At 39.7% G+C, this 27,288-nt stretch overlaps 3 protein-coding genes across 12 annotated transcripts in view; 2 read left to right on the forward strand and 1 right to left on the reverse strand.

The window, feature by feature from the left end:
* Nucleotides 1–2,272, forward strand: part of SYNC (syncoilin, intermediate filament protein) — a 17,344-nt gene extending 15,072 nt beyond the window's left edge. Inside the window, exon 4 of the mRNA XM_082345455.1 lies at nucleotides 692–2,272. Coding sequence (XP_082201581.1) covers nucleotides 692–767 — 76 coding nt within the window. The 3' untranslated portion in view covers nucleotides 768–2,272. The remainder of the gene's footprint in view (nucleotides 1–691) is intronic.
* Nucleotides 2,207–19,984, reverse strand: RBBP4 (RB binding protein 4, chromatin remodeling factor). Of its 2 annotated transcripts, none has more exons than XM_082345735.1 (12): nucleotides 19,704–19,984; nucleotides 19,116–19,263; nucleotides 15,984–16,129; nucleotides 9,216–9,389; nucleotides 8,730–8,845; nucleotides 8,456–8,616; nucleotides 8,233–8,359; nucleotides 7,718–7,795; nucleotides 6,908–6,984; nucleotides 6,410–6,467; nucleotides 6,210–6,320; nucleotides 2,207–3,056 (listed from the first exon to the last, which is right to left on the reverse strand). In XM_082345735.1, exons 1-12 carry the CDS (start codon nucleotides 19,837–19,839, stop codon nucleotides 2,991–2,993), a joined length of 1,398 nt encoding a protein of 465 aa, XP_082201861.1. In that variant the 5' UTR covers nucleotides 19,840–19,984; the 3' UTR covers nucleotides 2,207–2,990. The 2 variants fall into 2 exon arrangements, with proteins under 2 accessions (XP_082201861.1, XP_082201860.1); XM_082345734.1 differs by having other exon boundaries at nucleotides 19,824–19,979.
* Nucleotides 19,985–20,163: 179 nt separating this feature from the next.
* Nucleotides 20,164–27,288, forward strand: part of ZBTB8OS (zinc finger and BTB domain containing 8 opposite strand) — a 78,424-nt gene continuing 71,299 nt past the window's right edge. For 2 of the 9 annotated variants that reach the window (XM_082346048.1, XM_082346056.1), the window contains exon 1: nucleotides 20,847–20,997. In XM_082346048.1, the coding sequence (XP_082202174.1) occupies nucleotides 20,901–20,997 (97 nt within the window). In that variant the 5' untranslated portion in view covers nucleotides 20,847–20,900. Of the gene's footprint in view, nucleotides 20,430–20,700; nucleotides 20,765–20,839; nucleotides 21,002–27,288 lie in introns of those variants that run through there. The other 7 variants (XM_082346053.1, XM_082346054.1, XM_082346049.1 and 4 more) reach the window with 7 other exon arrangements.

Below are 27,288 nucleotides of genomic sequence, written 5' to 3' on the forward strand. Positions count from 1 at the left end.
ATTACTAGGATTTTTTTTTCCTTTGGCCACCCTGTGTGGCTTGCAGGAGTTCCCCGATCAGGGATTGAACCCAGGGCCACAGCAGTGAAAGTGCTGACTCCTAACCACTGGACCACCAGGGAACTCCCATACTAGGATTTTCTTTTACCATGTTTCATCCAGGCATAACTGACTACGCTCATTGTTTGGGAGATTACTAGAACCTTGTAACTGAAGAAAATGATCTGCTAAACACCTTTGTGTGGATCAGATGAAAAGTACAACATGGAAAAGACAATGATTAATTCAAAGAATCGAAATTACAGAATTTCAGGCCTTGTAATACCTGTGTGTAAAGTTAACGTGGGCAGAAAAATTTTTAGCTAGCCCCTCCCAAAGTCATCCTTGATTAGATGCAAAACACACTCTAACAATCTTTCCTCAATATGGCCCTCACTAAGCTTCAGAAATTCATTATTAAAAACTTTATACTGGGAATTCCCTGGTGGTCCAGTGGTTAGGACTCAGTGCTTTCACTGCTGTGGGCACGGGTTCAATCCCTGGCAGGGAACTAAGATCCTGAAAGCCATGCAGCGCACCCCCCCCCCAAAAAAACCCGCAAACAAACAAAAAAACCCCACAAAAACTTTATACTGTGTTATTTCAAGTTGCAGAAAATTTAAACTTATCCTTTTTTCTCTCAACCTTACAGGGGCTGTTTAGAAACATATGGCCGAATCTGTAACCAAGAAACGACGACAAAAAACTCCTTAGCAAAGGATCACTAAGTACCCTTTGGACATACTTTTTTCTAAACAGAAAAGGGAGTGCCAGGGATTTGGCAAGCAGTTCACTCTGGGAAAGTTACAAATACTGGCTGACCTGTTTAAAAAGATTCTAGGGCTGGCCGGAGGCAGAATACTATCAGTCAACTCTTAGCTGGATTCTATTTCATAGGCTGCTGGTACTGATCTCAATGCACTGAGGAATGGAAAAATAAAAGTCTCCTGTCACCCATCAGCAACCCTCCACACAAAGTAAAGGATGAATGTATGGACACACCTTGCTGTATTGTGAAGAATGTATCTTGCCTTCTGTTGACCCAAAGCAGAAAGTTTTTCAGGAACACAGGTGGAGTCAAAAAGGCAGCCGATTTTCCTTATATTCAAGTTGACCCCTGAACAACGTGGGGGTTAATCTGCATATAACTTAGTTGGCCCTCGGTATCCGAGGTTCCTCCACATCCACGGACTCAACCAACCACTGCAGGTATAGTACTGTGGTATTTACTATTGAAAAGTATGTTATAAGTGGACCTGTGCAGTTCAAACCCACGTTGTTCAAGGGTCAACTGTATATGGGTTTAAAATTAGAATTCTTCTGTGCCATGAGTGTTAGACTTTAATTGAATCCCCTTTACAAAGTTTACTTTTCTTTAAGTCTGTGCTGATTCATGTAGATTTACTCTTGTGTCATGGTAATTTTCACTATACTCTAAAAGAACTACTGACTTAGAAAAAAAGAACCAATCCAGATTTCCCCAAAGATGATTTTGATTTTTCACTTCATGAAAATGATTTTGGGTCAGAGTGATCTACTCAGTTAAATTGGGTGATTGAAGAACTGGGCATTTTACCTGGTTATGGCACTTGGCTTTCAAGAGCCTATTTTTCTAACCTCTAAGTACAGGCCCCAGTGAAAAAAATACTGGGGAGATTCAACCTCTCTATGAGAAAAGGTCAAACACCTTTTCCAAATTTAAATTTTGCCTTAAATTCTCTCTGCCACACTGCCTCTGACATTCTTGAAAGTTCATGTAGTTCTCTAGAGATAGACTTCAAAAAGATGTTATTTTATCAAAGACTAATCTCTGCACCTCTGATTCAGTATTTTATGTCTTTCACTTTCCCTGGGAAGGAGTAAAGCTCTTTGCTATACCTCTGGGTCTATTATATTTAATTCTGCTCTTGGTAGTCAAAGACCATAGAAAATAACTGTCATCTGAACAACTCTTCTAGAAGCCAGAGACTGGTGTTTGATGGATATTATATATTAAATAAAACCCATCAGCGTGGGGTTATGTAGAAAAGCAATTTATTCCATTATAAGCACTTACACAGTTAGTCATGGAGAGTAACAGGCCTGCTGGTGAAACAGGTCACCCAAAATAGAGATGGTATCAAACTAGTGGTCAAGGACTAACTCCTTAAAAAAAAAAAAAAGCAACTCTTATCCAGGATTAATTTAATTTTAAAAACAAATACAAGCTATTGATTCACTCTTCTCAATTTAACTGGACAGTCTACCTGTGGTATAACTGTCAGGTAAAAACATACATCTTTACAACTTGGTGGTCCCAAGTTTTTTTTTTTTTTTTTTTTTTTTAAAAACCATTTCACAGAAAGGAAAGAAATAATATGAAAACAGCTCAAGAAATACACTAACAAGCAAAAATATATGGGGAAAGAGGAACACATTGTTTTGACTTAACTGAAGAAACTGAGAGGAGACTGGTCTATGTAAGAAAATGTGTATCCTGGAAAGTTTGGTGTGAAGATTTTAGAGCAGGAATTTATATGACTTGAATCTCCCCTATTTCCTGAATAAAGACAACATCTTGTAGTATTTATACTTCATGGCTCAGACACCTACCTCACTTGGCTCTATTTCTTACTCACTCTAGCATTTACTTAAATGAGTCAGAAAAACTTGGGGATATAGCATAAGAAGAAAGATAACCACACACAATATTCCCCTTTTTGTGGCTACTTTAGACCTCTGTTACTAGAAAATTCCTGAAGAAAATTTAAATATAAGTCTGTGGCTTTGCTGAATCAAGAAGCCCCCAGTTAATATTTAGAAAACACCTTCTGTTTGGACTAATAACATTGTTGATAGAACTTATTATAGAGGGATAACCAAAGTCTGTGTCTCAAAACCAGTGTTAAATCAATCTCAGGGTTGAGAGGAAGAAAAGGGGAGTCTAAAATCACAAGAAGTGCAGACATTCTCTAGGATCCTTGTCCTTCTGGATCCACGCTTCCTTCAGGGTCTTCGTCATTATAAATGTTCTCTGCCTGCCAAAAACAAGAAAAAGAGAAAAGGATATTGAGTAAACATGAAAGTTACTTCTTGAAGTTAAGGTTTCAAATAGAGAGGCCAGGGAGACAGACTGTGGGGCATATAATCTGTTTTAACTATTCAATTCTGCAGTTGTTTGATGAAAGCAGCCACAAACAACCTGCAAATGGATAAGTATAGTCGTGTGCCAAATAAAACAGGCAGCTGGCCACAGGCCAATGCCCCTGGATTAGGATATTCCCTAAAAACTGAAGTATGGTTACCATTTGTCTTGATAATCAACCTTGAGTCCTTTAATCAGACATTATTCGTAATAGTCAAAAAGTAAAAACAATGGACAAATAAAATAATATATCCATACAATGGAGTATTACTTGGCAATAAAAAAAGTCAGTCACATATTGTATGATTTCATTTATATTAAATGTGCAGAATAGGCAAATCCATAGAGAAAGTAGATTAATGGTTGCCTAGTACTGGGTGGACTGGAGGCAAATGGGAGGGATGGCTACTGGGTGTGGGGTTTCTTTCTGGGGTAACTGACTGTAGTGATGGTTGCACAATTCTGTGACTGCACTGCAAAAACCATGTTCCACATCTCAATTTATAAATATTTTAAAAAGAGAAACTGTTCTTGCATAAAATAAACTCTACTTGTACTACTTGATGAAACACCCATATCCAAGAGCATCTTAAACATAGAAACCACTTTCACTTGGGCAAAATTTACTGTTCTTAGTATCTACTATGCACTTAGTATCACTAGGGTAGGTGCTACAGAGGATGGGATAGTCTTAGCTTACAATCTGACTACAGGGACAAACAAGGTATACAATTACGTGAGTAGTCTGACAACAAAAGTGTGGTATCTTCTCCCCTGACACCGATGGGGTGTCCAACAACTCAGTTCAGTCCTGATGCTGACCACCTGGAGGTAGCACTGTGACCAAGGGCTCAATCCCACAAGACTACCCTCACTTCAGCAGAGGCCAGTGTCAAGCCCTGAGTGCCCAGGCTACCCGAGTACTCCTGCCCAACTTGGCTATAAATTTTCTCACAGCACCCCCCCAACCCCGCCAGGTTTGATGATTTGCTGGAATGATTCACAGAACTCAGGAAAGCACTTTACTGGTTTATTATAAAGATTATAACTCAGGAATGGCCAAATGGAAAAGATGCACAGGGCAAGGTGGGGATGGAGCACAGAGCTTCCACACCCTCTCTGGTGGCACTGATATATTCACCAACCCAGAAGCCCATGAAATCGAAAGCTTTTTATGGAGCTTTCCCAAGAGTTTTTATAGGGGCCCCCTTAAGTTACCTCCTTAGCCTGAACTCAGGTGTGGCCAAAAGGAGCTACTTATAAATAGCAACAGAGACTCCTACAACTCAGGAAATCCCAAGGGTTTTAGGAACTCTGTGCCAGGAACCTGGACAAAGACCAAATGCTTACTACTTATTATATCACAATAATTCTTAAAAAAACCCAAAACAAACAGCCTCCCCCCACCCCCCAAAACGGAGTAAAGTAACAACCTGGACTGGAGGTGATGGCCTTGAAGGTGATGTAGCTTAATCTCCTACAACATTCCCATGGCAACTACTAAAATACCTTTCACTGACAGGCTAAGGCAGCCCATTTCACTTTCCTGTTAGAACTCTAATATTTTATATTAATTTTGTGTGGGTATGTTACAAGGAAAAGGATAAAGTGGATTTTCTGTTAATACATGAAACAAATCCTTATTATAAAAAATTATAATACAGAAAGGTATAAAGAAGAAAACAAGAATTCTCTAAACATACCAACCACATTTTGGCAAATAGCCTTCTATTAAATAGTTACATATAATTAAACGTAAGACTAGACACCCAAATTTTAATAAGAGGGATTCTATCATGCTGTTCTATAATTTGCTTTTTTCCTACTTATTACCATATCATGAATAGCTTATAAAACTAAGTATACTTCATTCTGATACATAATATTCCAAAGTATCGATGCAGTATATAATGTGTTAATCTCATAGGCCACAAATACTCCCATTTTATTTCTTTATTTTTGATTAAGAGGGCTATTCCGTAAGAAAGTTCTGAATATCAAAATTTTTTTCCCTCATGTTGAGCCAAAAACTCACCTCTGGAGTTTCTTCCTGGCTCTAGATCTACTCTGAGACACCAAAAGTTTCTTTTGAATTATTTTCATTTATTAGGCTACTGTCACTTAAAAGTCATGCAGTTGTTTTGTAAATTGTGGTAAAAGACACATAACAAAATTTACCATCGTAACCATTTATAACTGTACAGTTCAGTGGCATTAAGTCCATTCACACTGTGTGCAGCTATCACCACCATCCATCTCCAGAAGGCAACTGTTTCTTGTATTGCTATGTATCAGACATTACAGTTGCTTTTATTAAATTCCAAGTGCTCTGAAAATTCAAAGAAGGGTGATCACCTTCAATTGGGGTATAAAGGCAGGGAATGTTTTTGACATCTAGGCAAGTTTCATGAAGAAATGGTACTCTTTGATGCTGTGACATTGCAGTAGGAACTGTGCTAGGCATGTTCATAAGTAATTTCAAGGGAATGATCATTCCTAAAGATTCGACTGCTAGCAAAGAGGGAGAAACAGGAGGCAAGCCAACAATTAGGAGGTTATTGCAATAGCCCAGCAAGTAGTAGTGAGAACCTGACCAAAAAACTAGGTGTGGAATAGAAACAGGAAAGTTGGTTATATCTGTTTGTAAGTTGAGTAAAGACAGGAGAAACACTGCAGAGATCAACAATATAAAATCTGATAAGTGAACCGCACCTAGAGGTGAATAGACAATAGAGGAAGACCTGAGTTTTCAAGTCTAGTGAGCTGGGGAGACATTGAAGCCATATAGAAAACAAAAAGTCAGGAGGTGAGGGGAGTAAGGAAAGGAAGGAGAAAAGAAAAGATCAGTTTTGTTTAGTTGAGTTCGAGATACCAGTGAGACAACTTGATAAAGTTAAAGGGTAGGCAGCTGAAAATGATAATGTGCAGGCAAGTCACACTTGGGAGTAAACTGAACAGAGTTGCCAGTTGTACTGATGAAGTATATAAATATGAAGTGATACTAGGTCTCATTTATCTAAACTCGCCCAAATAAAGAAACACTTACCATTTGCCAAACTTGCATGATATTGTCTTCTGATACAGAACAAATCACCCAAGGTTCATTGGGATTCCAGGAGAAATCAGATATCTTGGCAGTGTGACCACCATGAATAAACTGAAAGAGGAAGGAAAACAGAGATGAAAAGCAGACAGAGGACAATAAATCACAAACTATTTCAGTTCTGCTCAATATCTGTAACATACCAACAACTCTGGTGGCCCATCTTCTGCATCTTCCGGGGATTGTTCCTCTCCAATTTTACTAGCACAAAAAGATTTTCAGAAGTTAAAACAGGGACTTCCCTGGTGGCGCAGTGGTTAAGAATCCGCCTGCCAATGCAGGGGACACGGGTTCAATCCCTGGTCCAGGAAGATCCCACATCCCGTGGAGCAACTAAGCCCGCGAGCCACAACTACTGAGCCCATGTGTAGCTGCTGCAACTACTGAAGCCCTCACGCCTGGAGCCTGTGCTCCGCAACAAGAGAAGCCACTGCAATGAGAAGCCCGCGCACCACAACGAAGAGTAGCCCCCACTCGCCGCAACTAGAGAAAGCCCGTGCGCAGCAACGAAGACCCAACGCAGCCAAAAATAAATAACTTTTAAAAAAGAAAAAAAAAAAAGTTAAAACAGATTTACCTTGAGTAATTCTGGAAAGTGTAAGAAAATAACTCCACAAAGAGTAATAATTAACAAGACTTACCTTAAATCCCAGACATTCAGTCTGCGATCAGTACCACTGGAAGCCAAAATAGTCTCATTGTGAGGTGACCACTGAACCTATACATAAGAAAAAAGCCATCAATTAGAAAATTGAGAGGAAAAAAATCTAACATTAGATTTAACAATTTAACCCATTACTAGACCCAGGATATCAGCTTTTGTTCTATTTCATATTTTTGAAGATCTCATTTATTCTTATTGTCTAATTCCAGCTTCTAGCCAAATGTCATCCAGTGCTGACCTAAGAACTAAAGTACAGATCACACACAAAATAATTATTTACCCAAGTACTTATAATGAATTCAGTATTACACATAGGACTGACTGCAAAGACTATAATGTACTCCTCACAGTGCCCTTGCATTAAGCTTCCAACATAATGTAACAATTATTTCTTGAACTGAGTCAGAGGGCTTTGCATATGGAGCTTAATTAAACGGATGAGGCAGAAAACATGGAGTCAGTACTTTAGGAATGAACTGCGAAATTAACAGATACAGCAAGTTTTAAAGGATAAAGGAGTGGAAATAAGGGAAGAGACAAGTGTCAGGAACAAGGCTGATAAAATAATCAGGCACTAAGTTTAATACCTCAAGAGTGTAGGTGACAAATGATCAGTTTGAGAAAGTATAGAAATAATGGAGGGAAAACAATCCCAATTCATACAGAGATCAGCATAGGCATAAAGAAGATTTTTATTACTTATAGCAATGGGATAAGGCACAAGTGCGCCCACTCCCACACTCAGATTTCCCTTGGGGCGGGGGGAAGGAGCATTAGTTTCTCTCACCTGGAATATTTCATCCTTATGTGATTCAAAGGAATGCAACTTAAGTTTCAGATTTCTCAGATCCCACAAGGCAACAGTCTACATACAAAAAGGAAAGCAAGTGCAATCAATAAAATTTTTTTACTGAGAAAAAGAAAATCCATAACTAAAAGATCTCTGTGCATTCAAAAGAAGCCAGAGAGGGACTTCCCTGGTGGTCCAGTGGTAAAGAATCCGCCTTCCAATGCAGGGGACGCGGGTTCGATTCCCCGGTCGGGAAACTAAGATCCCACATGCTGCAGGGCAAGTAGGCCCGCGCAGCACAACTACTGAGCTCGCACGCCTCAACTAGAGAGCCATGCACCACAACTAGAGAAGAGAAAACCCGCGCGCCACAACTAGAGAGAAGCCCGCACGCCACAACGAAAGATTCTGTCTGCCACAACTAAGACCCGACACAGCCAAATAAATAAATATTAACAAAAGAAGCCAGAGAAATCCACCCTATATTTTCTTGGAGAATAAATCACACTGACCTTGTCAGCTGATCCTGTGGCAAGAATGAACTCACTATAAGGATTGAAAGAAAGGCAGTTCACTTCAGCAGTGTGAGCATCAACTGAGTGGCTTGGTTTGGAAGTATTGTTTGAACGAGTATCCCAGCTTTAGTAAAAGAGAAAAAACAGGAAAAAAGCTTAAAATGGGTAACTAAATATAAAACTTAGATAATATATTGAGAAAAAAATGGATTCTACTCACATCATAAGTTTCTGATCATCAGCAACGGACCCAAACAGAGACTCATGGAGCAGATGCCAGGAGACGTCTTCTACTACTGCTGTATGCCCTGTAAAGATGGTCTTCGCATCCACAACTTTTCCTTCCTTTGGAACAGCACTGATGTCCCATAGGCAGATAGTCTTAAATGAAAAATTAACTATTATATAAAAGGGTCTCACCTCCCGACACACCCCAGAGGAAAAAAACTGATATAAATAGCCCAGATTTGCTTCAAAATGGAAAGGATACGCACATGGTCATCTGAAGCACTAAGTAAGTGCCCACTGAGATTTGGGTTCCAAGAAAGCCCGTAGCCTTCCTTCTGATGTCCACGGAGACGCAAGTCTGGGTTGCACTCTCCAGAAGGGTCTACAAAGTAACAGACACATCAAGACTATCCAGTCCACTTCCTCTTTGGATCTACTAAGTATAATGGAATTTTTATCAAGAGGTCTAAAGCTCTTACTTTTTATGAGACATACAGCCCCATTATGACCAAATAGATAATGCCTGAGAGCTGCACATTCTATCCTATGTAAAAAAGCATTTTTTTTTCCCACGTAGGGAAGAAGGATGAAGGAAGAGTACCCACACATATCAATATAAGTCACAAGATGTTAAGTTATACAAAGAATAACAAGCAATTAAAATTGAGAGAAGCAAAAAAAAAAAAATTGAGAGAAGCAATGTATCCCCACAGTGACTCATCATTTGTATTTGAATCGAAGAGGGCAAGTACCTGGTTTAGAAGGATGTTTTGTATAGTCAAAAACAAGAACATCACTGGATGGAGTCTTTGTGGCAATGATGCAAGGGTTCTGGGGCATATAGCGTGCCCTGTTTACTTCTCCTTCATGGTTGATCTTGATTTCTATTTCAATTTTTCCACTAACCGAGCCAAAACCTCCAAATTCTGTAAATATGATAAATTAATTGCAAATGAGGACAAAGCAAGAGCTACTCTATGTCACTCAAAGTATGACACAGGCAAGGCTTTAATCAACGAACTGGTGTAATACTAGAAGCGATCTAAACATTTGTTAGCAGTATAAAGTGTGTTCACATTCCTTATTTCATTTGATTCTTACCATAACCCTACAGCGTAGGGAAGAGTTATTATCTCCAAAAATTTTACACGAGGGCTTCCCTGGTGGCACAGTGGTTAAGAATCCACCTGCCAATGCAGGGGACAGGGGTTCGAGCCCTGGGCTGGGAAGATCCCACATGCCACGGAGCAACTAAGCCTGTGTGCCACAACTACTGAGCCCGCGAGCCTAGAGCCCGTGCTCTGCAACAAGAGAAGCCACAGCAATGAAAAGCCTGCACAATGCAACGAAGAGTAGCCCCCGCTCGCCACAACTAGAGAAAGCCCGCGCGCAGCAACAGAGACCCAACGCAGCCAAAAATAAAAAAACAGAAAAATAAAAGTTTTACACCAGAAAAGAGAAGCTCAGAGGACCTACCTTAATTTGTTTATGGTGACTTGACTATGGCAGAACCTAAACTGAATCCCTATTTTTCTGATCCCTAGCCTGGTACTTTCAGCTACACCTACAATGATTTAGGTAATAATATACCTAATAAGTATTACATTACTATCTAAAAGTAAGGAACACTATTGACTCCACTTCAAAAATTCTAAGTGGCTTTCAAGCCTCACTTAAACTATCAAAAAAAATGTGCTCAATCAATAAAATCTAAGTTACTGTTTTAATGACTATCAAGTACACAGTGTGCTAGGTACTAAAGAGTCCCTTTTACTATTAATTTGAAACTCTAGTTTGGGATGACCTTTCTGAAATACTGTCACATCTTTCCTCACACCAGTGAGGAAAAACAGAGCCACAACAGCTGGTTCTACTTTCCTGACCTCCCACTTACACTTGCCAACCAGAGTCCTTGGTTGAAATAAACCAGGTAGGCAAGGACTAGACAAAAACATTTTTTATTCATATTTGACTACTGTATGCACTTACAGAATTCTCCCAAGTACCATTATAAAATGTATAACAATATAATTTGTGATTATGTAAATCTTGGCAAAGCAATATTTAAACAAAGGTAGTTAATAAGTAGCCAAAGAATTACAGAAGGCAGCATGATAAGGTACCTGAGTTAAGAGTCAGGCCATGGCATAACTGACTCTGCCACTTACTATCTTGGTGATTTTGGTGAAGGCCTTCAATTTCTCTGAACCTCAAATACCTTACCCATAAAACAAAGTTATGAGAGTAACTTGTAGATGAAAATGACACTCTGAAGGACAAAAATCTTTTCACAAAGCAGAGACATAGTTGGGTAATATAATTAGCAGATAACTTTCAACCTCAAAATAACTTTATAAGTTGAAAAGCAGTGATTTAAACAAGCTAAAAACCTAGAAACAGTTCAAAATAGACTCTAAAAGAGAAAAAAAAAAACCAAACACATTAAACAATTTTTTCCCCAGAATTCTAGACCACAAGTATCTACAATGTAAAAAAAGAAGGCATGATTAGGATATGTGATCTCAAAGAACTTTTAGTCCAAACACAGGGAGATAAGATAAGCACACAATTATAGATGACTATGACAAAAAAGAATAATTGCCAGAAAAGAGATACCAACAAGGAAAGAGCAATAGCTGGCATGGAGCCCACAGAGCAAGGGGTAACTGTTATATAATGTGGGTTATTTCAGTATCAGCTATATACTACTAATCAGAAGGGCCCCCCCTAACTGTAGTTGAAGTACAGTAATAAGAAATCAGCTTAGAGGATTCATAATTGAGATTTATGAAGATGAGGATTTATCTATTTAACAAATAGAGATTCCCCAAGTTGAAGGTGATACGCAAAAGGCCAAATCTGATGTAGGAAAGAAAGACTGAGGTAGCAATGTACAATAAAGTGAATAACTATCAAGGTCTAACTATATTGCTATTTTGTTTGCGTCTCTCCATATAAAATACTATTTAAAAAGACTAAGACATAACAATATAGTAAAAGTGTCTAGCCTGATGAATTTTTACATATGCATATTATCAGGGGAATTACCACACAGATAAAAATATGGAACATCTCCAGCCCTCTCTCATCCTCCCGCAAGGCACCACTGTGTCCCTCCCAACCAATGCTGCCTGACAAACTAGATAACCGGCATTCTAATTTCTACCACCGTGCCATTTTTTGAGTTCATAAACATTTTGAAACTAAGAGGAGTAAGTTGTAACATCTTGAGTCAAATATTCCATTATTTCATCATGATTTAGTAATAGTTTATTATATATTGAGGCAAAAGACTAAAGATTACTTAAAAACAAACGCCGCCCCCCAAACCCATTCCCCAAATAAGTTGCTAAAAATAAATCTGTTGATATTTGAAGATCCTGGTAACAGAGTCTGAAGTAAACTTTTAAACCTAATCTATTTTCAGGCTTAAAATGTGACCACAGCCAGGCTGAATCTAATATAAACACACAAATTCTTTTTAATGTCAAAACAAGCCTAAAAAAAAAAAATAAAAAAAAAAAAAAAACAAGCCTAAGCCTGTTTTTAGTTCTTTCTCTTTGAAAGTTTAATGATCTTTTGAAGCTGTCTGCCACCAAGTACCTCAAACCAAATGGGGTCAAGTAGATGGTAATCAATTACAATAGTTCAATCTGAGAGTCCAGGACATTTCATCTGAGAGCAAGGAGGGACTAGAAAGCTATCTATCTAACAACAACCCAAGAAGATTTAAGAGACATTAGTTATATATCTACTTCCACCACTGTTGAGACCACATGGAGAGCACCTGTCCTGCTTTAAGCACCAAGCTTGTTCAGTCATCCGAGGGTGATTTGAAGGACGAAGGAGAGGTAAAAGGAACAGAAAAGGAAGGAATGGGAGCTGATATGCTATGTAACCTTAGGGCAAGTTACAAAACAACTGTTAAGTATTGATTTCCTTGTGAGGATTGAATAGGGCGAAATAGAGTCATACAAATATATCATACATATTACTGGTATTTTTCATAGTTCCTCTAATTGTTAAGTATTAGTAAGGGGGATAAAGGTATCATCAGAACATAAAAGTAAATTGGTTTGATGCCACTCAAAAAACTCAGTTACCAGAAAGAGACTGGAGTGTATGTTAAAAGATGCCATTTCAAAAACCAGGGAAGACTTACATGAGGAATCTAAAAAAGAATACAAAGAATACAAGTCTATATACAAAACAGAAACAGACACACAGACATAGAAAACAAACTGATGGTTACCAAAGGGGAGGGGTTGAGGGGGATAAACTAGGAGTATGGGATTAATAGATACAAACTACTATACATAAAATAGATAAGCAACAAGGATTTACTGTATACTCAATATCTTGTACTAACCTATAATGGAATATAAAAAAACCCCAAAAAACCCCCAAAACCCAATGAATCACTATGCCGAACACCTGAAACTAACACAATATTGTAAATCAACTATACTTAAAACAACAACAAAAACAGTGAAGAAAATGGATTAGTCAGCAAATGGCATTAAAAAAAAAATTGCTAACCACTTAGAAAAAAAGCTCGTTTTCCTATTTCATCTCTAAAACCAAAACAAATACAAGAAAGATTAAAGTTTTAATGGTCAAAACATAAAAGTACCAGAAAACAACAGCTAACTATTTTAAAATCTTGGAATGAAGGCCTTTCAATGAATGACAAAATCTGAAGGACACCAGAGGAAAGCTGGATAATTTAAAATTCAAAGCTTCTAAACTAAATAGGACTCAAAATTATAAAATAAAGAGGAAAAAAATTACCTATAACCTATTAAGTTAGGGATAACTTACCTTATATATAGAGATAACTCAAAAGAAAAAATGAGCGAAAAACATAAATAGGCAGCTCAAGAGAGAGAAAGACAAAAGACAAATATTTTAAAATAGGTCCAACATCACGAATAACTTAAAAAGCAAAGTAGGGAATTCCCTGGCAGTCCAGTGGTTAGGACTCCGTGCTTTCACTGATGAGGGCACGGGTTTGATCCCTGGTCGAGGAACTAAGATCCTGCAAGCAGCGTGGTGCAGCCATTAAAGGAAAAAGAAAAAAGCAAAGTAAAATAAGAGTGTAGTATTACATTCAATGTTGGCAAAGGCATGCAGAAACAGACATCAATACATCTGCTATTGGTGAAATTGTGAATCTTTCTTTGGAGGGCAACTTAGCAGTACCAATTATAACTGAAAATGTTCTTGCCATTTGATTAGCATTCCACTTAATCACTCTACAGCAAAACTATGCAAGATACATGCACAAGAACTGTTTTTGAAGCCAAAAGATTGGAAACCACTTAAATGTTAATTGAGGGATGGTTAATTAATAGTATAGTATACAGCCATCAAAAAGGAGACACATCTCCATATGCTCACACAGAAAGATGTCCAAGATACACCAGGCCAGGAAAGTGTATTTTATGCTGTATTCCCAGTACCAAGAAAAATTGCCTGGCATACAGTAATACTTAATATATTTGTTGAATGAGTGATCCAATAAATGGGATAGATAAACCATTCAAAAAACTATCAATTTAACAGCGATCCATAAGGGATAGATTTACAGGGGGAGGGGGGTTCACAGTATTTTATATTTACTTCAAATTTTTTTTTTTTTTTGGCTGCACTGTGAAGGCTTGCCGAATCTTAGTTCCCTAACCAGGGATCCAACCAGGGCCCCCGCAGTGATAGCATGAGTCCTAACCACTGGACCACCAGGGAATTCCCTGCTTTATTAAAGATGATTTATTATATTACCAATCAGAATATTTGTTTTATGTCTAAATAACCAAAAGTCCTATTTAAAGACAATTTATTTAATAAAAAGGAAACAGGCTCAGAGAGGCTAAATGATTTATCCTCAAGCCACACAGCTAGTGAGCAGCCCAACAGGGTCTCAAGCCCATCTTCTGATTCTTTTTTTTTTGATGTGGACCACTTTTCAAGTCTTTATTGAATTTGTTACAATATTGCTTCTGTTTTATGTTTTGGTTTTTTGGCCGCAAGGCATATGGGATCTTAGCTCCCCGACCAGGGATCAAACTCAAACCCCGTGCATTGGAAGGCAAAGCCTTAACCACTGGACTGCCAGGGAAGTCCCAGTCTGGATTCTTAAGTTCAGCGTTTTATCCCCTCAATCACTGATGCCTACCTAGAGAATAACTCTGTAGTAACCATATCCTATAGTTCACACACTTGGGTCAGTGACACAAAATCATGTTTGCTGACCTTTATCCTAAGAACTTATTTTGCATTCTATATTACCCTAACCTAAATATGGAATGATCAAAAGAGTAACTGCACATTACAATCCTGGCAAGTAACTGGAACCCAAAATATCTTAGATAAAAGAATGGATTCTGGGCTTCCCTGGTGGCGCAGTGGTTGAGAATCTGCCTGCCAATGCAGGGGACACGGGTTCGAGCCCTGGTCTGGGAAGATCCCACATGCCACGGAGCAACTGGGCCCGTGAGCCACAATTACTGAGCCTGCGCGTCTGGAGCCTGTGCTCCGCAACAAGAGAGGCCACGATGGTGAGAGGCCCGCGCACCGCGATGAAGAGTGGTCCCCACTTGCCGCAACTAGAGAAAGCCCTCGCACAGAAACGAAGACCCAACACAGCCAAAAATAAATAAATAAATAAATAAATTAATTAAAAAAAAAAAAAAAGAATGGATTCTGCTAATCAGGAGAAATCTAAGATAAAAAACATTAAACATTCATTTTTTAGGGCAAAACTCTCAATACTGAGAGCCTATCTTCTACCTCCCAGTAACAATTTGAGTTCAAGGACAACAATAAAGGAAACCCACTCATTTCTATCTCTTCTGAAAGGGAAAAAGTATTTCATGAACAGTTATGCCCTGAGAATATCTCCTAAAAATAGGATATAATTAAACACTCATTTAATTTTCATACACTATATAGCAAATGCCATGGTTAAGTCATTTCTACCACTTAAACCCGGAAAGTGTAATTTAAGCCAGTGTTTTTCAACCTTTTTTTTCATTATTGCCCCTGTAAGGAACCTTGTAGGACATTTTTTCTGATATCTTGATGAAATTCCTGTGTATTTGTTTATGCATGCTATGTGTATCTGTGCTTTAAACAGTTCAAAGAATAAGATTGTTTTCACACACACACCCCTCTGAGAACCAATTTTCACTCCCGCAGGGGCAGTATCTCCCATGTTGAGAATGCAAGCATGCATAGCAATAATATACGGTGGATTTTTGCTTCTTTCAATTCTAGAAATTTCCCCACCACCAAATTTAGTTGAAGAAAGTTTATAGAAAAGGTACAGAACCAAGTATGTGTTAAATATGTCTTCTGACATCTAATATCTATACTGCAAAATCAGGCTTTCCAAAGCTTAGTTATCTTGTTCCTAATTTGAGAGACTACTTTATCAAACTGTACACACTCTTTATGATAATTTAGAGATATGAAAAATATAACCCATACATCATTCCTTCCTTCACCTTTAAGATTCCTACCTCCTTTTTCACTGTCGTAGTGTGAAGCATCAAACTGAGCATCATCATTAGGGAGCTGCACACTGGCTATCACAAGGTGGTTTTGTTCATCTGACGTGTGTGTCCCCAGGACAAGTCGATGAATACTGAAATCTTTCCCTTCTGGTCTGTAATAGCAATATATGGTCAGTATTCAAATCAGTACACTAAGAGAGACTACGAAGTCAGTGACATACATGTATGCACAAGGCACTACTACAACCAGGTTTTGAGAGGAAGAAGTCATTAAGAGCCACAGTTCCTACTTTTCACATATCTTCCATAGAGCTGAGTATAAGGACCACAGAGCACTTAATTTTGTAATTATTTCTTAACTTAGCCAAATGTTTACAATTACTTTGAGGAAAAAGTCTGATGGAATAAGATACGAATTAACTACTCACCCTTTACAAGGAGTTGGAGGGAAAGAAACCAATTGCTGGGTATAATACCACTTTAGGTTACTTCATTAGGTTAACGTCATTAAAAGGGAAAGGAAGTAACATCAGGTAAACTAACTGTTCAAATGCTACTGAAGCACAAAGATGATTAAGATGTGATTCATATCCTCAAAAAACCAGGGACAATTAAACAGTCATATACACAAACATTTTAAACACAAGTCAACATATAATTCATGAAAAGTACCCAAGAACATGGAAATTTAGATACGAAAGATTACTTCTGGAATAAAGGACACGTTCTTAGAAGAAGTGTTACCTGAGCAGGTCTCAAAATGAGAGATAATCTAGAAGAGGGGGACAAGGGCTTTGGAAGACAGTATTCTAAGGGAAATAAGCAAAGGGGAAGATTACAAAGTGCCAGATACCACGTTAAGCATTTCACATACCTCATATCATTTAAACACCATAACAACACTCTGAAGTACTATTCTAATTTAAAGATGGTTTGGGAAAATTAAGCAACTTGCCTACTATCACAACTACCAACTAACAGAACTAGAACTGAAGTCCAAATCTGACTTTGAATGTGGGAAAACAAAGTGAGAGAGAAGGCTAGAAAGCAGATTAAAATCAGACTCTAGGGTACTGAATGCCAGCTTAAGGCATTCTGGACTCTTTACTGTAAGGAACAAAGAACCATGGAAAACTTATAAGGGACATAGCATCATTTGAGTTACCTCAGAAGGATTAATTTAACAGTGTAAAACAGAGGTTCTTCAAGCGTGGTATCAGGAACAATAGCATCAACATCATCTGGGAACTTCAGCATGCAAATTCAGAGATCCACTATAGACCTACTCAATCTGAAACTTGTGGGGGAGGCGGGGGATGGTTTGTGGTGCTCAACAATCTGTTCTGCAGGGAATTCCTTGGTTGTCCAGTGGTTAGGACTCAGCGCTTTCACTGCCATGGCCCGGGTTCAACTCCTGGTCAGGGAACTAAGATCCCGCAAGCTGCAAGGCGCGGTCAATTGAAAAAAAAAAATCTGTTTTACAATCCCTCCAGCTGATTATGATGCCTGTTAAAGTTCTAGAACCCATGGTCTAGATGGGAAAGATGCTACACAAGAGTTGATTAGGGCTTATAAATGGACTGTCAAGTGGATAAAGGGGGAAAAACCTAAGAAATGTCAAACCAAAGTCAACTATGAAAAGGAGAAATGGGAACAATAGAAAAAGTTGGGTTGGGACCTCCATGGAAAAAATATACTCAGTTTGAAATATGTCATGTTGGGGAAGCCAATAAAATACTCTAGATAAGACAGCTGAAAATTGAGGTAGCGCTCAGAAGTTGGGTCTAGAGATAAATCAACAGAAATTCCTCTGCACAAAGTTAATAGGTGTCTACATCTTACATGGGGAAAAACAGGAAAGATAAGAGGGCTGTCAACATAAAGTTGGGGATACCTGCATTTAGAAAGTTAAAGAACCAGAGCAAGTGAGGGAGGGAAGAAGAATATTACAAAACTACAATTGTATGGTTTTTTGTTTTTGTGTTTAGAAACAAAATATGAATAAAAAAGAACACACACACACACACACAAACAGTAAACAGTAGATGTTAGAGATAGTTGCTTAAAGGATCCCTCATTCTAAAAAAATAAATAAGTAAATGACATTGTTATTTGAGTAGAATACCAAAAAAAAAAAGGGAAGGATATTTGGACCAATGTCTAATACTGCAGAAAGATTTATTTACCTAGATTCATAAAGTACAAAGCTACTAAGACTACAGCACAGATTTCAGCCTTGGGTTATTTAGTCTTATTCCCTGCTTTCCAAACATAACTAATCACATTATATGAAAAACTTTTCTAGAATGACTTAGTAGGTATGGGGTGGCCAATATTTGGGATCCTCTGGTCCAATAATCTGGAATCACCATTCAACTATTCTCAAGTATCCTGCCGCAAGTTCCTAAGTGGTTTGAACTGAGAACTCCTGACAGAAATGACTCCACTTATCCTGAACTCAAGTAATTCTGATGATCAGCTGAATATGGGAACTCCTGGTCATGATAAACCAGCTTCCAGCTCTAAATTTCTAAGTACTTATTAACATACTTAGGACAGATGTCACCATTTAAAAAAAAATGCCAATGTGAAGGTAGCAGGCTCATTCTTAAGTTATTAATAACATTTATATAAAACTTGTTGAGCTGAAACGTAGACAAATAATGACAATTCGCAAATTTCTTGACTTCTAAAGACCTGAGTTTTGAAGGAATTTACTTAGTTCACATATAGAATTTTTAAATGTTGTTCTGAATGACAGGTACCATGTCACATTCATCTTTGCATTAACCAGCTACTACCAATGACTGTGAGATTCAAATTTCTTTTGTTGAAAGAATTGGACTCATCATAATACTTTTTGAAAGCTGACAAATTTTACATTACTGTTTGGTCAACTATAGTTATAATATGGCTATTCAATTCAGAATCAGATAAAGAAGACAACATGTTTTCTCTTATCAGGTAAACTGCAAAGTTGTTTTACATTTTGCCTTTTTTGGCCTAGAAAAAAACGTCACCACTAGGTTCTGATCACGTGTCCGCTACGGGTGACTGGAGAAAGAAAAACAGGGAAAATCAATGCGAGAAATCTACACCGAGAACACAACAAAATAACGTTCAAAAGGTTCCTATCACCTGGTTACATCTGGAAGCCACTGTGCAGTTAGGCTGGGCCACTCCAGAGCATGGGTCATCACCAAATCGTAAAGAAAAGGAGTGTTCTTTTTCCATATTTTGTATTCTTCATTGATCACACGTTCTTCTACTGCGTCATCAAAGGCTGCTAAAACATTAAAAACAAGTTTAAGTTAGCGACCACAAATGGAAACCGAGTAAACACTTCCGAAGCTACCGGCACGGCTCCAGAATCCCGATTCTGAAATGGAGGTTTGTCTAAATCTCCCCGAGGCGCAGGCACCAACACCGCTCTCCAGCTTCACGGGGCCTAACTGCTGGGGTCATCCCGGCCAGACGCCGTTAGCCGTTCGGGCGACGGCGTCGGCAAGAGCACAGAACCCGCGAGGAGGCCCGAAAACCGACCCTTGCGGGTAGCGAGCGCTGCAGGGAGGACCCGGAGAGAGACAGGTAGACCGACAGGGAGCGCGGGGAGGGACCAAACACCCGCCGGGGCCCCCAACGCCACCCTCCCGCCGCTGCGCCGGGCCTCCGCTCCCGAAGACCTGGCGCACAGTTAGCCCTCCCCGCGGGGCGATTTATCCTCACGCCTGCGATGGCGGGGACGGCACTCAGCAGAGTCCGGCCTGTCCTCACTGTTAGGCCGTGTCGAGGCCGCTACGCAAGCCCGGCACCCCCGCTCTCCTGTGGCCGCCCCGGCACCCTCACCTTCCTTGTCGGCCATGGCGGGCAGGCAAGCCGGGGGGATCGGGTTGAGCTTTGCGAGAGGGGCGGGGAGGCTGCGGGCGCTCGCTCTGCGCGCGCGGCCTCTATTGTTTCCTGCTGCCCCTGAGTGAGGGCCGACTCGCGCACCTTCGCGCCAACACCGGCCAATCGGAGCGCGTCGAGCGGCGAGGTGGGCGGGGAAGCCGCGTTCGTAGCCTATCCAGACGCGCAGAGTCGCTTGCCGCGGGGTCGAAGCGCGCGCTCCTCCCCTGCCCCCACACGGCCGGAGCCGACTTCCTTCGATTGCGCGCGCGCGGGGTTGGTGAGAGTGCGCCTCTCGGGGTCACGTGAGAGGTTTAGTCCTCACTCTCCTGGGGGCAGCCATTTTCTTGAAGGATGTTAAGCTAGCGATCTCTTCAAAGTAGGACTTTAGATGAGGAGTCTAAAATGTTTTCGGGTCTAGTTGTCAACTCTGGGGGTGAGGCTGCAAGAAAAGGCTTCTATCAGACCTCGAGATGTCTAATTCAAGTGTCCCTTGTTCCTAGGTCCTCCAATTTATTTGTTCCCTTAGTTCTTAGAACTATTGATGAAGCAAGCCCAGAAAATGAGGCCTTGGACTTTTTTTTTTTTTTTAAACATCTTTATTGAAGTATAATTGCCTTACAATGGTGTGTTAGCTTCTGCTTTATAACAAAGTGAATCAGTTATACATATACAATATGTTCCCATTTCTCTTCCCTCTTGCATCTCCCTCCCTCCCACCCTCCCCATCCCACCCTTCTAGGTGGTCACAAAGCACCGAGCTGATCCCCCTGTGCTATGCGGCTGCTTCCCACTAGTTATCTATTTCACATTTGGTAGTGTATATATGTCCATGGAGGCCTTGGACTTTTAAAGATCTCCTCCAAGCGGCGGGACCTAAGACGGAAGTCTTAGGGGATTAAGTAAATCCTCGAGAATGGAGTCCTGGTCCTTTAAGGGTGTGTGTCAAGGGGCGGAGTCCAGGGCGGAAGTTGTAAGTCCGGGCCGAAGTCCGGCTGATGAAGGGCGGAAGTTGAGTTTGGGGCCCAAGCAGCAGTCATGGCGCTGGAAAAGGAAGATATTAGAGATTACAATTTGACTGAGGAGCAGAAGGCGATCAAGGCCAAGTATCCTCCAGTCAATCGGAAGTACGAGTGTGAGTAGGTGGCTCACTTCTCTCCTTGCCGGGGGCTTCCGGCTTCCTCTTCCACTTTGCCCCATAGGGTGGCTCAGGCGTTCCCGTTTTGCCATGTATTGTAGACTTTTCTGTACTTCTCTGGGGAACGCTGAAGGCTAAAGCCGTCTGGTCTGAGAGTCGGGAAACCCGGGCTCCCACATTTACAGCCTTTTGAAGTTTTTCTGCATATGCCTAATTACATTTATCTTGTGGGAATTTTACTTCTGTATTAATTCTGAAGGTAACGTATTTTCAAGCGTTTGAGGGGTTGTCGCCCCCAAGTATCTCCCTCCAATTGTGGGATAGTTAGAGTGTGCCTAGGGTAGAGGACTCGGAAAGCTCTGAGTAGGGGACTTCTAAATTGGCGTTTTACCTGTATCGTGTTGTTAGCAAAAAGACCTGGTTTTGTCATTTTTAGCTTAGTGATTTTAGGCAAAAAATCACATAACCTCTTTGCACTCAGTTCCTTCATGTGAGGGATAAATGAGATAATAATAAATGTGAAAGTATAGTGCAGACTCTGAAGTTCTACATAAACGTTAAGCTGCCGTCCCTAAAGGTGGATGTGGTTTGGGGAGCACAAATCTGGCTCTTATTTCCTTTCTTAAAGTTCTTTCATTGATTTCCCATTGTCCTCTGTATGGAGTCTACTATTTACCATAGCATACTAGGCTCTGTACTTTCTAGACCGTGCATATCTCCCTAGCTTACTTTCTCTCACTTATTTTTTTAAAAATTACTTTTAATAGGTCATATATATGATTTAGAATTCAAAAAATACAACAGATATGCAGCGAAAAGTCTTTCTTTCAGCCCTGATCCCCAGCCCCTTAGTCTTGCTATCCAGATCGACCATCCTTAACATTTTCTTATGTGTACATGCAAAGGTGTATGTTTACTTAATTTACTTAACCAATTTCTAGTTGATGGACGTTTATACTTATACTCGTTTGCCAATAAAAATAATGCAGCAGTAGATATACCTGTGCATCCATTGTTTGGCACATGTGCACGTGTATCTGTAGAATAAATTTTCAAAAGTTACATTGCTTTTTCAAAGGGTATCTGCATTTTATCAGTATTTTTAAAAATTGAAGTATAGTTGGTGTACAATGTTGTGTTAATTTCTGCTGTACAGCCAAGTGATCCAGTTATACATATATAGACATTCTTTTTGATATCTGCATTTTAAACTTCAACAGTTATTGCCAAATTGCTCTCCATTGAGGTTGTGCCGGTTTATACCCTTGCTAGCATTGTGTGTGTGCCTTTTTTCTTTCCTTTTTTTTTTAAGAAGCCTGAATTCTTTTTTTAAATTCATTTTTAAATTTATTTTTACTTTTTAAAATTTATTTATTTTTTGGCTGCGCTGTGCTGCGCGGCAGGTGGGGGTCTTAGTTCCCCGACCAGGGAGTGAACCCGTGCCCCCTGCATTGGAAGCACAGAGCCTTAACCACTGGACCGCCAGGGAAGTCCCGACTGTGCCTCTTTTCTCACACTTTTACCAATTTACTGTGTTACCACACTTTTTGATCTTTTCCAATCTGTTAAGTATCTTATACTAATTGCATTTTACTTATAAGTGAGGCTGACATATTTTAGTATGTTTGGAGTTATTTGTATTTGCCTTCTGGAATGTGTATATTCATATTTTTAACCCATTTTTTCTGTTGGATTGTTGGTCTTTTTTACTGTGCAGAAGTTTATTTTTATGTAGTGAAATTTGTTAACCCTTTTTATGGCTACTGGGATATCATACTTAAGAAGGCATTGCTCGCTCTGGGACTGTAAATTGATTCTTCCATGTTTTCTTCTAGTACATTTGAAAATAAAACTTGTTTTTTTCTTAGGCCATACCACATGGCTTGTGGGATGTGGGATTTTAGTTCCCTGCCCTGGGCCCTCGGCAGTGAGAGCACAGAGTCCTAACCGCTGGACTGCCAGGGAATTCCCAAAAATAAAACTTTTATTTTAGTATAAGATACATATAGGGCTTCCCTGGTGGCACAGTGGTTGAGAATCTGCCTGCCAATGCAGGGGACACGGGTTCGAGCCCTGGTCTGGGAAGATCCCACATGCCACGGAGCAACTGGGCCCGTGAGCCACAATTACTGAGCCTGCGCGTCTGGAGCCTGTGCTCCGCAACAAGAGAGGCCGCGATGGTGAGAGGCCCGCGCACCGCGATGAAGAGTGGTCCCCACTTGCCGCAACTAGAGAAAGCCCTCGCACAGAAACGAAGACTCAACACAGTCATAAATAAATAAATAAAAGAACGTGAATTTCTTTAAAAAAAAAAAAAAAAAGATACATATAGAAGAGTGCACATGTTACAAATGAATTTTCGCAAACTGGATGCACCTGTATAACTAGTAACCAGATCAAAAAACAGAATGTTACAGCATCCCTGAAGACCCTCTCATGCTCCTTTCTCCTCTCTCCCTATTTTTCCCATTAGCCTGACTTCTACACCATACGTGAGCTTTGCATGTTTTTGTACATAATCTAAATGGAATCATGTAGTATGTATTCCTTTTGTGTTTGGCTTTTTTTGGCTCATATTTGTGAGAACCGTATTTTTGCTAATAGTTATAGATTGTTCATGTTTCTAGTATTTATGGTTTTTTAAAAATTATATTTAAATTTTGAATACCTTAGGATTAGGGTAAGGTGGAAATTAAGTATCAATATCTGATAATTATTTTCCCGTTGCTATAAAATCATTTATCAACAGTCTGTCTTTTCCCCTGTGATTGAAATATGACGTCTTTATCATATACAGAATTCCTCTAACTATATTTAGGTATATAACTGGCCTTACTATTCTGTTCCTTTGTTTTAGCTCTCTTTTTATGTGCCAGTGCCACATTTTAAATTATTGAGGCTTTATTGTATCTTTTAATATCTTCTAGGACAATCTCTCTCTCAGTACTTGCTCCTTTCCTGCCATTCTTATTGTTTTTATTTTTTTCTCTATATGTAGATAAAAATCAGCTTGTGCAGATCCATAAGAATTACTGTTGGTATCCCCTCCCCCCTTTTAATCATTTGTGTCATCTTCTCTCCATCCTGAGGCTACTTAGGGGCCCAACCCTGAGTCACCTCATTAGCATAGACAAGTGTGGTCAGAAGGGGCTGTTTATGAATAACACTGAGTGACACTCCTGTCACTCAGAAAATTCCCAGGATTTTAAGAGTTCTGTTCCAGGAACCAGAGACAGAGACCAAATATATATTTTTATTATACCACAAAAACATTCAGTGAAAAGCAGCAATTAGGAATGAGAGAAAAGGGCTTCCCTGGTGGCAAAGTGGTTAAGAATCCGCCTGCCAATGCAGGGGACATGGGTTCGAGCCCTGGTCCAGGAAGATCCCTCATGCCGCAGAGCAACTAAGCCCATGCACCGCAACTACTGAGCCTGCGAGCCACAACTACTGAGCACATGTGCCACAACTACTGAAGCCCGCATGCCTAGAGCCCGTGCTCTGCAACAAGAGAAGCCATTGCAATGAGAAGCCCATGCACTGCAACGAAGAGTAGCCCCCACTCGCCGAAACTAGAGAAAGCCCACATGCAGCAACAAACACCCAATGCAGCCAAAAAAATAAATAAATAAATTTATAAAAAAAAGAAAAAAGAAAAAATAAACAATAGTGTATTTTTGAGAAATAGCTGAGAAAAGACCGTTTGCTCAAAAATCCTGTTAACATTTTGTTTGGGAATTCCCTGGCCATCCAGTGGTTAGGACTCGGTACTTTCACTGCCGGGTCGGGGTTCAATCCCTTTCCGGGGAGCTAAGATCCCACAAGCCACGCAGCGAGGCAAAAAACTGAAGAAAAACAATTTTTATGTTATGCCTCATGATTACATCTATGGAGATGATGTAATCTGTTTCCTAAGAATTGAATCTTTGCATTCCTGGGATAAATCCCACTTGGTCATTCTGGATTCTACTTGCCGACATTTTGTACAGAATCTTGGCATTGATGTAACGTGAGATTAGTCTGTGTTTTCTTCCAGCTTCATTTGTTGCCACTGACTACCCCCAGATCTACCCCAAGCTTTCCCTGTAACCCTGTTTTTCCTTTAAGACTCAGCTCAATTGTCATCTCATTTATTCATTCAGCAACATTATTGAGCACCTGTTGTGTATCAGACACTGAGCGGAAACTGGGAATAAATGAGTGAGCAGATAGATAAAGATCATCCTTAGTCTCTTGGCACATAAAGTGTTAAATCTTATTTCCTTTGGGAATTCTTACCTGAACCTCTTAGTCTAGCTTAGTTTATCTGTTATGCTCTCCTATAATAGAATTTTCAAAGTGGGTGGTCTCTAGACCCCTAGGTTTCCCCAGACTTTTTCAAAGGATCTGTGAAGTTAAAACTACTTTCTTAATAATACTAGATGTTACTTGCTCTTTTCACTGTGTTGATATTTGCACTGGTGGTGCAGAAGCAGTAATAGGTAAAAGTCCTGGCCCCTTGGCACAAATTGAGGCAGTGGCACCAAACTGTATTGGTAGTCATTGTATTATTTACCACCATGTACTTACAATTAAAAAAAGAAAAAGTCGTTTTTACTTAAAAATGTCCTTGATGACTTGGCAAGAACTATTAATTTTATTAAATATTAACCATTGAGTACACGCCTTTTTAGTATTTTAGTATTCTGTGTAACAAAATGGGAAGTATGCATAGTGTTTCTGCTGCTTCTCAAAGTACTGATGCTTACCTTAAGGAAAAGAACTTCTGTGATTGTTTGAGTTGTGAGATGCCTTTTTTCTCGGAACCCTATTTTTTCTCAAAAGAATGACTGAAAGACATACTATTGTTATTCAGACTTGGGTATTTCCAATATCTTCTTGAAAATAAAGTAATCTGTCACATCAAGGAAAATAACAATATTTGTTGGTATATTGATAATGTATATTATATAATGATAAAATTCAAGCTTTCAAGTGAAATCAAAATTTTGGAAAACATGTATCTGCCATCATGAGCTTCACGGTTTCCCAGTGCTTAAAGACTTTTCTGATGAGATTGGAGGTGATATTAACAAATAGATTTTTAAAAATTCTATATAATGTGTCAACATCAATGAACTGATATTTTCCCAAAAACCAATGCTTGATATTACACAGTCAGGCATAGATAAGATCTGTTCTAAGCACAAGATAGAGCAATGGATTTTAATGTTACAGACTTTGAAAAATTCATTGTTAAAGCCTCAGATTCTGCATTGCAACTAACCTTTTAAAAACCACCAGTTTCTAGTTTTGGTGAAGGAAGACTATATACAATTTTTTTTTTCCTCACTCCGGCTGTGCTGCCCATATACATTTTTTTAAATAAATTTATTTATTTGCTGCATTGGGTCTTCGTTGGTACGGGCAGGCTTTCTCTAGTTGCGGCGAGTGGAGGCTCTTCCTTGTTGCGGTGCGCGGATTTCTCATTGCGCTGGCTTCTCTTGCCGTGGAGCATGGGCTCTAGGCACATGGGCTTCAGTAGTTGTGGTTTGTGGACTCTAGAGCGCAGGCTCAGTAGTTGTGGCGCACGGGCTTAGTTGCTCTCCGGCATGTGGGCTCTTCCTGGACCAGGGCTCGAACCCATGTCCTCTGGATTGGCAGGCGGATTCTTAACCACTGTGCCACCAGGGAAGTCCACATTTTTTTTTTAAGCTCTTAAAATACTCCTTTTTCCTCCTGCATATCTGTGAGATTGCAGCACACTGAAAAGCCAGACATTAAAAATACTTGCAGAAATGCTAAACAGTGCCACTCTTCTCACTACATTTTTTGAAAATGTAGTCATTTTTCATAAAAGTATGTAATTTATGTTAAATAAAGTGGGCTTATTATTTGTATTTATTTATTATTTTTGGCTGCGTTGGGTCTTCGTTGCTGCTCTGGGGCTTTCTCTAGTTGCGGCGAGAGGGGCCTGTTCTTTGTTGCAGCACGCGGGCTTCTCATTGCAGTGGCTTCTCTTGTTGCAGACCTTGGGCTCTAGGCGCGCGGGCTTCAGTAGTTGCAGCACGCCGGGCTCAGTAGTTGTGGCACGTGGGCCCTATAGCACTCGGGCTTCAGTAGTTGTGGCACGTGGGCTAAGTAGTTGTGGTGCTTGGGGCTCTAGGGTGCATGGGCTTCAGTAGTTGTGGCGTGCATTGGCAGGTGGAATGTTAACCACTGCACCACCGGGGAAGTCCCTGGGCTTATTATTTTTAAGTGAATTAATACATACTTAAAATTTTTTTCAGTTAAAATTTCTAGGTTAAT

The sequence above is a fragment of the Balaenoptera borealis genome (assembly GCF_965194805.1).
Source record: "Balaenoptera borealis genome assembly, chromosome: 1".
NCBI lineage: Eukaryota > Metazoa > Chordata > Mammalia > Artiodactyla > Balaenopteridae > Balaenoptera > Balaenoptera borealis.

Coding starts and splice junctions, on each gene's coding strand:
- RBBP4 (XM_082345735.1), bottom strand. CDS start 19,839: ATGGCCGACAAGGAAGGTGAGGGTGCCGGGGCGGCCACAGGAGAGCGG. Junction 19,264..19,703: donor CCGTCCCCGCCATCGCAGGC/GTGAGGATAAAT, acceptor TTAATGTTTTAG/CAGCCTTTGATGACGCAGTA. Junction 6,468..6,907: donor CTGAATGTCTGGGATTTAAG/GTAAGTCTTGTT, acceptor TTTTTGTGCTAG/TAAAATTGGAGAGGAACAAT.